This window comes from Acipenser ruthenus, chromosome 4 (genome assembly GCF_902713425.1).
Source record: "Acipenser ruthenus chromosome 4, fAciRut3.2 maternal haplotype, whole genome shotgun sequence".
Lineage (NCBI taxonomy): Eukaryota > Metazoa > Chordata > Actinopteri > Acipenseriformes > Acipenseridae > Acipenser > Acipenser ruthenus.
Window position 1 is genome coordinate 50422832 of NC_081192.1, and position 11942 is coordinate 50434773.

At 37.3% G+C, this 11942-nt stretch overlaps 1 protein-coding gene across 29 annotated transcripts in view; it reads left to right on the forward strand.

Annotated features, from left to right (window-relative positions):
• LOC117399461 (band 4.1-like protein 3) overlaps positions 1 to 11716 on the forward strand; it is a 75140-nt gene extending 63424 nt beyond the window's left edge. For 20 of the 29 annotated variants that reach the window (XM_059022504.1, XM_059022505.1, XM_033998637.3 and 17 more), the window contains 8 exons: positions 924 to 1601; positions 3010 to 3126; positions 3632 to 4063; positions 7850 to 7978; positions 8328 to 8426; positions 8908 to 8988; positions 9265 to 9381; positions 10607 to 11716. In XM_059022504.1, the coding sequence (XP_058878487.1) occupies positions 924 to 1601; positions 3010 to 3126; positions 3632 to 4063; positions 7850 to 7978; positions 8328 to 8426; positions 8908 to 8988; positions 9265 to 9375 (1647 nt within the window). In that variant the 3' untranslated portion in view covers positions 9376 to 9381; positions 10607 to 11716. The remainder of the gene's footprint in view (positions 1 to 923; positions 1602 to 3009; positions 3127 to 3631; positions 4064 to 7849; positions 7979 to 8327; positions 8427 to 8907; positions 8989 to 9264; positions 9382 to 10606) is intronic. The other 9 variants (XM_059022514.1, XM_059022517.1, XM_059022521.1 and 6 more) reach the window with 6 other exon arrangements.
• Positions 11717 to 11942: the final 226 nt, after the last annotated feature.

The following is an 11942-nucleotide window of genomic DNA, read 5'->3' on the forward strand; positions in this document are numbered from 1 at the left end:
GTTATTGTTATAGCCGCCTATGATTTCTGTTATTGTTATAGCCGCCTATGATTTCTGTTATTGTTATAGCCGCCTATGATTTCTGTTATTGTTATAGCCGTCTATGATTTCTGTTATTGTTGTAGACGCCTATGATTTCTGTTATTGTTGTAGACGCCTATGATTTCTGTTATTGTTATAGCCGCCTATGATTTCTGTTATTGTTATAGCTGTCTATGATTTCTGTTATTGTTATAGCCGCCTTTGAGTTCTGTTATTGTTGTAGACGCCTATGATTTCTGTTATTGTTGTAGACGCCTATGATTTCTGTTATTGTTATAGCTGTCTATGATTTCTGTTATTGTTGTAGCTGCCTATGATTTCTGTTATTGTTATAGCCGCCTTTGAGTTCTGTTATTGTTGTAGACGCCTATGATTTCTGTTATTGTTGTAGCTGCCTATGATTTCTGTTATTGTTATAGCCGCCTATGAGTTCTGTTATTGTTATAGCTGCCTATGATTTCTGTTATTGTTATAGCCGCCTATGAGTTCTGTTGTTTGTTATAGCTGCCCTAACCTATAGTCTTTTTAACCTACAACATAACAATACAGTGTTTCCTTGTTTCGCTGTCTGACTTTCACATAAACAAATACAAAATGAAATATTGAAAACAATCAATAATTTAAAGGGACTTTGTACCCATTAAGGGGCTTGTGAATTATCGGAAACTGTACAGTTGAACCGTGATTTAACAACATTTGTAAATTACTCAGTTGTGAAATGACAAGGGAGCATGCTATACATTGTGTAAAGGCTTATTTAGTAATTGTTTGTGTAATTAGTAAATCTTGACTTTGGAATTTATGATTTAAACTACTTGAGATGCACTCGCAGTTTTAAAGCAATTTTTTTTGCTAATGTAGTTTTTATATTTCGAATATAGGATTCTGATGACTGGGTTATTGTAGACAAAATGCCAGCTAAGGTAGTCCCAAGCGAAATGAACACTGTTGTCACCTATAAAGTAATGGCAGTCACTAGTACTGTTTCTGATGGAGCTCAAAGCAGCCGTGGCAGTAAAATCAAAACCCTTGAAGACTACCGAAGAGAAATGAAGGAGGAAGAGCTAAAACAGAAAGCGTACACCTTGGGAAAGTCATATGATACCCAATCTGGGAAAATCGTGACCATGACAACGCGGGTCAGAGATGGAGATAAGTCTGTGCATTACTCCTCACAGGAGGCTACAAGAAAGATGGACCACTCTTCCACTGTTAAAATAATTCCTGTTTCGGCTGAGTATGAAATTCTGGAGCCTGTTTCTGAGAAAACGACACCATCTGGGGATGAAGTGGCTTTAGTAACGATCAAAGAAGCCAAGACTCCCCTTGCCTCTGAGGCCTATACAAAAAGTTTTCTAGAAACAGTTATCACAGAGCTGCATGATGAACAAGGTAACCGTATCCTGAAGGAAGGTGCTGGTCACCTGGAAGAGAAGGTTCTGCAAATGGATGATGTCATACAGAATGACAAAGCCCAGTGGAAACTTCATGGGGAGCAGCCTTTTACTGTTGCTACTCCTCATTTTGTAACCGAATCCTCAGCTGCTACAAGAGTGGTGGTAACTAATGACTTTTCTGCTGATGTGATGTGCCTCCTTACCCACACCTCCCCTTGGTTAAAATTTCCAGCATGAGTTTTTGGGCCAACTTTTTCGCTTTGTGATGAAAGCTCTGATTGCTTAAGAGAACCTTCAGCTCACCTCTGCTGCTTCGCTTCACTGTTATCACTAAAATGACACAAATCACTCACCCTAATATATTGTGTCATTGGCTGTTTAAGCTGTACCTAAACTCCTAAGACGCACGCGATATCCCCTCATTAGGATCTGTGGGAGATGCAGACTGCTTGGCTGCACAGGCTTATTTCCAAGTGAAACTTGTGTTTTTTTGCTTGACAGAACTGATTTGACATAGCACTGCTTCTGTAGTGCGCAGTTTGACTTTTGTTATATTTTTGGCTTACAAGTGTTTCAGCTGCTTTGTTTTGCTTTTTAAATGATATATGCCTAATTCAAAAAAGTTAAGTATGTTTTAAAAAATTGCAACTTTTATAATTGCAGTTGAAAAACAAAACAACGTATTGACGATTCACCAGCAATTAAGGTTTTTAGACAGTTAAGTTAACTTTTATGAATAAGGCACTAAGGGCCTCATTTATGAAAGGGCACTAAATGTAGCTGTAACGTGCACATTAAGTAGTAAGCCTAACGTGCATCAAATCTAAATTTACTGTCCTTAATTTACGTGCACACTATTTGGCTAATTTACATACCACAGCGTTCACACTACATGTATTGTGAGTGATCATTTTATTTCTGCACGATAATGTCCAAGACTTACCTGTGACCACTGTGACATAAAAAGCCCCAGCAGTCCAGGCGTACGTTTTGGTCAGTGGCTTATTGTGAAAGGTGGAGGTGGCTTTACATTGACCCGAAAATGAGCGATCAACAGACGCAGCCCTCCGCAGGGGACAGGCAGAGGCAACACAAACTGCACGCAGAGGAGTTGAAAATTTTCGTGAATGAGATTGTTTTAAATTTATAATACCTTGTTTGGTCCAGTGTTTTATTTAACCACTCTATTATTTGTACCAATGTAATGAACTATAAAATAAAATCTAAGAAATGTATTCACACTTAATATAACCTGTTATTTACAGGTCATTTTCATTACAAATCACATATTCATTCTGATTACCATAGTGTGTCACAATAGAATGAGTGTGCCCACTGTTTCGCACGATAATGAATAAAATTGCAATAGTAAATACGGAAATCATAAATGTGCACACTAATTGCAATTATGGTGCACCATAATGTTTAGTGCCCTTTCGTAAATGAGGCCCTATGTATTATAATCCTAAGCCTACTTTCTTCTTTCTTTTGATTGTGTAAGTCTGTCCCTGTTGTCTGTGTTTGTCATATATCTTGTATTTGTTGACTGTACATTTCTTTGTCTACTTAGACTAAACAGACCTCTGGTGAAATGGATGATAAAGACTTCTACACTTTAATAGATTCAGCAAGAGATCAATACAGCAATGTGGAGTGGGCTACTTCTGCTTCACGTAGTTTGGCTCAGGTGGCCTTTTTTTCTGGAACAATAACCTTCAACCTGCATAACTTAACTAACTGAATTTCTAAAGTGGTTTGATGTTGATGTACACCCTAAACACAAACCACGTAATGTTTTAAGAACAATTTTCAACAATACCCACCACCCCCCAAAAACTCACTTACTTTTTACAGGGCATTTATAGTACATCATGCTAAATTTAAAAAAAAACAAAACACTTAAGATGCAACTAAATGATTTGCAGCAGACTGGTGCCTTTCTTGTATATTTCACATAGTCTTTACACATGTAGAGTCAAAGCAAGTCTGTAAACAGGTAGATTGGAATACGTATGCATTTTGACTGTCCAGTTATTATCCTCAATTTTAACAAACTTGTATTGCAACCATTCACTGATGCTTTATTTACTGCAAGCACTTAATCCTCCTAAGTCCCTCAACCCGCTGGCAGTGTATCCCTACCCTACACTTTCTTTTTATTTGTAACCACCATTTTGTATTTTGTGTTCCAGACATCAGAGGTGAAGGTGGAGCGGAAAGGCATCTCTCAAACATTGAAGCAGGAGTTGCACCAGCAGGAGCAATCCGTGATGAAGGTTGTTCAGGAGACGGTTTTGTTGAAGGAGGAGGAGCATGTGAATATGCATGCAAGTGATGCTGCAGATAATGTGGCTGCCCTTGAATGTGATGCTGCTGTTGCTGTTGCTGCTGCTACTACTGCTGCTGTTGCTGCTGCTTCAGTGCACGCAGACTCTGCTGTTCCATCTTGCCGGAAAGGGGAAGAGGGTTCTTCAGAGGTTAAGGATGCTAGCACAGAGGCGAGGGATCAGGGCAACCAAGCTATAACTGACCAGGTTGGGAGTGTTGATGCATCTTCCCTGGAACAAAGGCAAATGCAGGATGCCTCGATGTCAGACGAATCTTCAGATAAGCCTCACTTTGAGGTAACTGGGAGCCCCTATGTAATCCTTCTTTAATGTGGTCCATTTCTGACACTTTTAGAAACTCCTACCACTGTTAACGTAATTCTAGTTAACAAAATAATTCCATAAATTGTATCCGCCATGCACATCCATTCATTATATGGGTTTTAGGTGTGTAGTTTTGAAAGAAACACATGTTTTAGCAATCATATTCTTTTTAAAATATACTACTTTAAGTTGAAGAAATCTGTTTGAAAGACATGATTTTAGACTGTCTTGGACTTCCTGAGTCATTTCATCTGGAGCGAGAAATTGTTCCAACTCCTTTCCTGTCATTAACTGACCATTAACCATCTCTTTCATTGTACAAACTTTACTTACTGCATGAAGATGTTTTTAATTTTGGAAGGGCTGAATTTATAATGTCTGCTTCTGTCTTTTCTTAACATAAATCTTGTTACAGTTAGTCTACATTTAACAGCCATTAAAATTTTTTATATTTTCTGCTCATGGTGTAATTCCATAAATGTAGAATTGAAAGATATTTTGGACATCGTACTTAAGATATGTATTGTAATTTAGTATCAATTTGACTAAAAGAAAGTTGCAATACATAGAGTTTTATAAAGCACCCAAAGATTTTCATTACAAAATGCCTTGTCAGACAAATACTGCGTAGTTTAACAGAAAGTCGATTCTGTTCATCGTTCCTTGGTTTATGCATATTTGTGAGGTGGGGTGCTACTTAATTAAGGAAAAGGTCACCAGTTTTGCTCGTAAAAAACTCCTGATTCAATCCTGTCGATTTTCTATAAGAACAAAGTAACCCAACTGTAAAGAAAGTTGAATTACAGACGTGCTCAAATTTGTTGGTACCCCTCCACAAAAAACAAAGAATGCACAATTTTCTCTGAAATAACTTGAAACTGACAAAAGTAATTGGCATCCACCATTGTTTATTCCATATTTAATAGAAATCAGACTTTGCTTTTGATTTTTTATTCAACATAATATTGTAAATAATAAAACAAATGAAAATGGCATGGACAAAATGATGGGACCGCTAACCTAATATTTTGTTGCACAACCTTTAGAGGCAATCACTGCAATCAAACGTTTTCTGTAGCTCTCAATGAGACTTCTGCACCTGTTAACAGGTAGTTTGGCCCACTCTTCCTGAGCAAACTGCTCCAGCTGTCTCAGGTTTGATGGGTGCCTTCTCCAGACTGCAAGTTTCAGTTCTTTCCATAGATGTTCGATAGGATTCAGATCAGGACTCATAGAAGGCCACTTCAGAATAGTCCAATGTTTTGTTCTTATCCATTCTTGGGTGCTTTTAGCTGTGTGTTTTGGGTCATTATCCTGTTGGAGGACCCATGACCTGCGACTGAGACAGAGCTTTCTGACACTGGGCAGTACGTTTCGCTCCAGAATGCCTTGATAGTCTTGCGATTTCATTGTGCCCTGCACAGATTCAAGGCACCCTGTGCCAGGCGCAGCAAAGCAGCCCCAAAACATAACCGAGCCTCCTCCATGTTTCACTGTAGGTATGGTGTTCTTTTCTTTGAAAGCTTCATTTTTTCGTCTGTGAACATAGAGCTGATGTGACTTGCCAAAAAGCTCCAGTTTTGACTCATCTGTCCAAAGGACATTCTCCCAGAAGGATTGTGACTTGTCAATATGCATTTTAGCAAATTCCAGTCTGGCTTTTTTATATTTTTCTGTCAAAAGTGGAGTCCTCCTGGGTCTTCTTCCATGGAGCCCACTTTTGCTCAAAAAGCGATGGATGGTGCGATCAGAAACTGGCGTACCTTCACCTTGGAGTTCAGCTTGTATCTCTTTGGCAGTTATCCTTGGTTCTTTTTCTACCATTCGCACTATCCTTCTGTTCAGTCTGGGGTCGATTTTCCTCTTGCGGCCGCGCCGAGGGGGGTTGGCTACAGTTCCATGGACCTTTAAACTTCTTAATAATATTTGCAACTGTTGTCACAGGAACATCAAGCTGCTTGGAGATGGTCTTGTAGCCTTTACCTTTACCATGCTTGTCTATTATTTTCTTTCTGATCTCCTCAGACAACTCTCTCCTTTGCTTTCTCCGGTCCATGTTCAGTGTGGTGCACACAATGATACCAAACAGCACAGTGACTATTTTTCTCCATTTAAAAAGGCTGAATGACTGATTACAAGATTGGAGACATGTGTGATACTAATTAAAGAAACTAATTGTTTGAAATATCACTATAATCCAATTATTTATTATCTTTTCTAAGGGGTACCAACAAATGTGTCCAGGCCATTTTAGAATATCTTTGTAGAATAAGCAATAATTCATCTCTTTTCACAGCTTCTTTGCTTTATTCTATGACATACCAAAGGCATGCAAGTATACATGATAAAATAGCTTTTAATTTCATCACTTTTCAGGAGGAATGAAGCATTATTTCAATGAGCTGTAAGGGTACCAACAAATTTGAGCATGTCTGTATATGTCTTTGAAAAGTGTCATCTAGAACAAGGAGACTGTGGAAGTCTAATCAGCAGTTTAATTCCATCGAAACTAAGCAAGAGCCAATAAAGCAAAAACAAAGTTATGTAGGTGCTTGTGAAGGCAGAACTGATTTTCCAACATTTTCTTTTCTCTCTAGTGTATTCTCAAATATTGTCCATTCTCAGTAAGATAACCAAAGGGAGCCGTACACAGTCATGTAGCCATTAAGTTTCCACATTGAATGCAGTAGTGGACAGTTATTGGATATCTATTTAATATAGAGCACATCCCCTGGTAACCTATAAAGCTTGAAAAACGAAGAACTAATTTACTAAATCCAGCATGGTGTGTGGGCCTCCTTTTTTCATTAGTCGAATATTTACCACCACCAGCTTTTGTAAATCATTTTCAGACATCTTAATGTGGCTGTTGTAAATGAATATAGAATATTAAGGGTTTTTTCAATATTAAACTAATTAATGTTCTTTCTTGCGCAGCTATTTAACTTAAAACTGCATTTGGTAGATATTTATATGTTACATTCTTGTAGCAATTGCCGGGACAAACACTTTAAAAAATAAAATACATTTAAAAATAAAAAAGAATAGATTTAACATGGTTCACCTGGGGTAAAGGCACAAAATGTCTGGTGTGCAGAGGCACAGATTACAGTTGTGGCTGCGCCAATGTTATTGATCTTGGCTGGGATCCCATGTGAATTGTCACATTGACCCTGGCACTCATGGACTGCTTCACTTCACCATGCTACAGCAGCATTGAGCTGAAGCAGACACTTGCAGTGCTGACCTTTGTCCTGTAAGACCGGTATCCCACTGACATTCTCCATTGAGCTCCTGGATGTAAAGAGACAATTGGCTTGGTGGTGGAATCGGAGGATGCCCATCTTCAATTTTCCAGGGCTGTTGTAGGGAGTTGCTGCGGTGAGGGAACATAATTGAACATTCTAAATTTGGAAGAAGTTTATACTAGCTTCCTCATGAGATGTACGGTGCTAGTAAATTAATCCCTGATTCTCCTGGCCATTAAAATGGATTGATGGTGTAATGCCTGGTAATCTTATAAGAAATAAATACATGGTTTTTTGGGGGTTTTTTTCTGTACTGCATTAAACCCATATATTAAGCCATAATGTGAATATTAGACAGATTTGCTCACCCTGCTTATTATGGCAACTTTTTGGCTGGCATATTTTGCTTTGTGTGTGTAAATAGTTTTGTGCAATACAGAGAATACTGTGATTTGCTTATTGAAGTTCTTGGTGCAACCTTATTTATTTATTTATGTATTTATTTAAACAGCCACCTGTTGTGAAAACAGAATCTGTGAGTTTTGGCAGTACCACTCAAGAAGAAAGAGAGGAGATCACCACAAAGGAAGTGCCAGTAATTCACACAGAGACAAAAACCATTACTTACGAGTCATCCCAGGTAATATAGATATAGGTAGATATAATAAACATAAAATATTATAGCACTACCAAGTTTTCAAATTCCGTAGCCAGATCTGGTTACAAAATTTGAAAACGTAGTAATGCTATAACATTTTGTTTATTACTTATGTATAGTAATAGGCAAATTTGGGTGAATGTGATCCTAATAACAATAATGCCATAAACACATAGGTACTGATGATTTATAAGAGTTGCCAATCTTTTGGCATCTGTATCATTGTTCTGTATGATATTGTATGACTAAAACATCCATTTGTATGCTTGTGCATTGTGCAACATATTGGCTTGCTCAGATGTTTAATCTCTCTTTGTTTTCTATCCTTAAGGGGGATACCAGTGCTGATGCAGAACCGGGTGTTCTAATGAGTGCCCAGACCATCACGTCAGAAACGACAAGTACTACAACTACAACACATATCACAAAGGTAACACCAATGTATGGTTAAGAAACAGCATCGCTCTTAATGTTATATTGTGAGAGTTGTGTTTATTTATGGGATAAATGCATTTATACATCTCAGGTCAGAGGGAAGGAAACAGGTTAATTTATTGGAGTCGACTATGGGCAATCAATTCACTGGTGAGCTGAATGTATGTGTAACACAGTGTTCTGTTTTGCACTGCTGCTACGCATACTTCTTACTTCGTGAAGGTCATGGGATATAAGCTCAAAAACATTTTGTGGTTGCAATGCTGCCTTTGGCACATTGCAAGTTCAAGCTCCTCCTCAGCTTCTTAAACACGCACATAAGCTCAGGTTATTGTCACACATCTTTTAATAGAGTCCTTAGGGGGCTAATATTACAGGACAACCTGTAAGGTGGCAGTTCAATAGAGTGCTGTATTTGTTACAAGTTACAAGTGGAATTTTGAATGACTTAACTGAATTTTTTTTTTCACTCATAGACGGTAAAGGGAGGCATTTCAGAAACAAGAATCGAGAAGAGAATTGTTATAACGGGTGATGCTGACATTGACCATGACCAGGTACGATTATTTTTGTTGGCGTGTTTTTTTTTTTATGTGCACTGTAAAAAAAAAAAAAAAAAAGATATATTTAACAAATCAAAAAGTACCTCAAGAAATTAGATTTGATTTGCATGCTGTTGTGATTTTTTTTTTTTTTTTTCAATTGATAATTTTGTTGTAATCGCATTTATCTTGTGCAAATGATGCAAATGACCATGAATCTCCACCCTGCTTCTGATCATGCATGATCCACCTCCTCTTTGTTTTCCCACTACTCTGGTTTCCTTGAGCTAGGCCCTGGCTCAGGCAATTAAAGAAGCCAAAGAGCAGCACCCTGACATGTCAGTGACCAAAGTAGTGGTACATAAAGAGACAGAGATCACGCCTGAGGATGGGGAAGAGTGATGGCAGGTAAGAGGAATGCAGCTCTCAACCGGTCAGCTTACCAACTGGGAATAAAGCCGCAGGACCTCCACCCTTTATATCACCAAAAACTGACCCTCTCACTGGCAAAGAAAAGAAAACAGCAGTTCAGTTGTTTTTCACTAAAGGAAACTGCTTTTTTCAGGTAATTGGAATTGGTAATCAAAAGTTAATGGCAATTTAAACAAAAAAGTGTCACAGAAGCAATCCCCTCAATTGTCTAAAATGAGGTTATCTTGAATTGAAAATTATAAATCGAACAAAATTAAAGTATGCCAGTTAGCGGGGCTATAGGCTGCTACTCTTCCATTCGTCTGTGCTCCTAACCAGCCCTCACATTTTGACATGAATCCTTGCTTTTATCATTTGTTTGTTTTTTTATGATTTCTTAACAATTGCTATGTAATGCATTAATCTGTAATTATTTTAAAGGCTTTTTTTTTTTTCTTTGGAGAATAACCAAAATCCACTGCATTTTGAAGCAGTGGGCTTTTTTTGCATTATATCTGTTGAAGGATAACAATGCAATTGTTTTGCAGCACAAAAAACAGTCAGCACTGGAATAATGTTCTGTATACTGAGCTATATGTGCATGGTATAGTGCTTTTTGGATAATCAGGCTTAATACAAAGGGCATGCGCCGGCACAGCAGTACATTTTGCATGCATTGTATTAGCTTTTAAGCACAGAAAATTGTTTTATAACGTGTTTCCATTTCAACGCACAAGTAAAACCCCAGGCTTTTAGAGGTGAAATAGGTGAAATACTTGAAAGGCTAGTGAATTAGCCTTCTACACTAGTTTTGCACCCTTGAACTTCACATGCAATTACACTTGTTTTTACCAATAACTTTTTTTGTAGCAAGTAACATCACTGTTATACCTTAGTCACACCAAACTGTTGAACTTGTACAGAACTCCATATTGAATGAGGTGCCTTTGTTGAGTTATACAAGGTAAAGTATTTCTAAAATGTTTCTATTTGTTTTAATAGTAAATTGCAGGTTGTTAACAGAATGATGTACAATTATGCTCTGTTCAATCACTCATGAGGATAGAGTTTGGTGGAGGTGTTCATCATCTGTGCTGCAATTTGCACATTGAAGCAAAGTATTATGATTCCAGGAAGTGTCGTCTATAAAACAGGTTTGGTAAAAGATCTTGTGACTGAAATGCATGCTTTTTTTATTCTCTTTTTTTTATTATTTTTTTAGGAATAAAGCTTGCACTTCAGAAGAAACTTTTACACATTGTGAAGAATAAGGACGTCTGTGGAGTCAGCTTTGATTTTATATACCAATATCCACCTATGGGTATCTCACTGCATTGGATCACCTCATAGGAAATAGCACCCTTACACAATCACTCTATGAACGTTTGCTTACGTAAATCTAAATCAATCCAATAAAACATTGGAAAATGCATATTGCATGAAAATGTAAGCAATGCTGCATTTTTTATTTTATTTAAGGCAATAATGAAATTACCCAGGTTCCTAATATACCTGCACACTCATTTCAATGGCAGTAGAGCTATAAAAAAGAAAACTTTGAAATCTGCCTTTTAAAAGTAATGAGTTATTAAGTAAATAATTTTAAGTAGCTTTTTATTTTTTAATAATAATAATCACCCCCAAAATGCTATAGGCTGTACATGCAATTTGCATAATATTTAATCACGCATTAGATGTGCCAATATTACTGAGCTCATCTGTTTACTCAAACACCTTGAACCTTGTAACTGGATTTTATCTGATTTTACTGATATTGCCTGCAAAACAACAATGAACCTTAAACTTTGAAATTAATTATTATGGTACATACATGTGCTTCTTAGCAGAAAAGTACTATCCTTAGGTAATGATTTAGTCATGTTTACTTGAATCACATCATTTTTGTTTTTCCACTATGTTTCAAGTTAAGGTGAAAGGCTAAATATAGTATTCCTGTAGTGGCAAAAAAAATCTAAAAAATAAGAGACTATGCTGCTTGCAGAACAGACTAACTTACATTATGAGAGTAATTGATTGTATGTTGAATCTGTTCATCAGTCACAGAAACTTGCTGTGGAGTCAAATAAATCACTCAATATTGACTTCCTGTGCAAAGTCAAGCCTTAAACTGTACAGAGAACAGCAACTTTCAGTGAGAGCTAAAAAAAATATATTAGTGCCCGTGGTTTAAAAGGCTCCAAGTCAAGGATGTACTACTATTCCATCCCATCATCGTGTTGAATGTATGTTTCCACATTCGTGAAATAAAAGTGGTAAATGCATTTCAATGAATTTGTCGTTTCTTTTTTAATAAAACATACCGATAATACCATACTGGTTGCCTTTTTGTTTGTTCACACTTGTCGCTACACTTGGAGCTTATTGTAGGAGATGGTGGAATTGTAAACCGGGATCTTTACAGAATGTAAACAAAGTAGAGAAGGCAAAACTATGGAAGGATGTAGTAAACGCACAACATAACTGAAGATCTTTTTATGCCAGTGCATAATGAGTTCACCACACTGCAGCATATTACTGCCAGTCCACATGCATCTCAT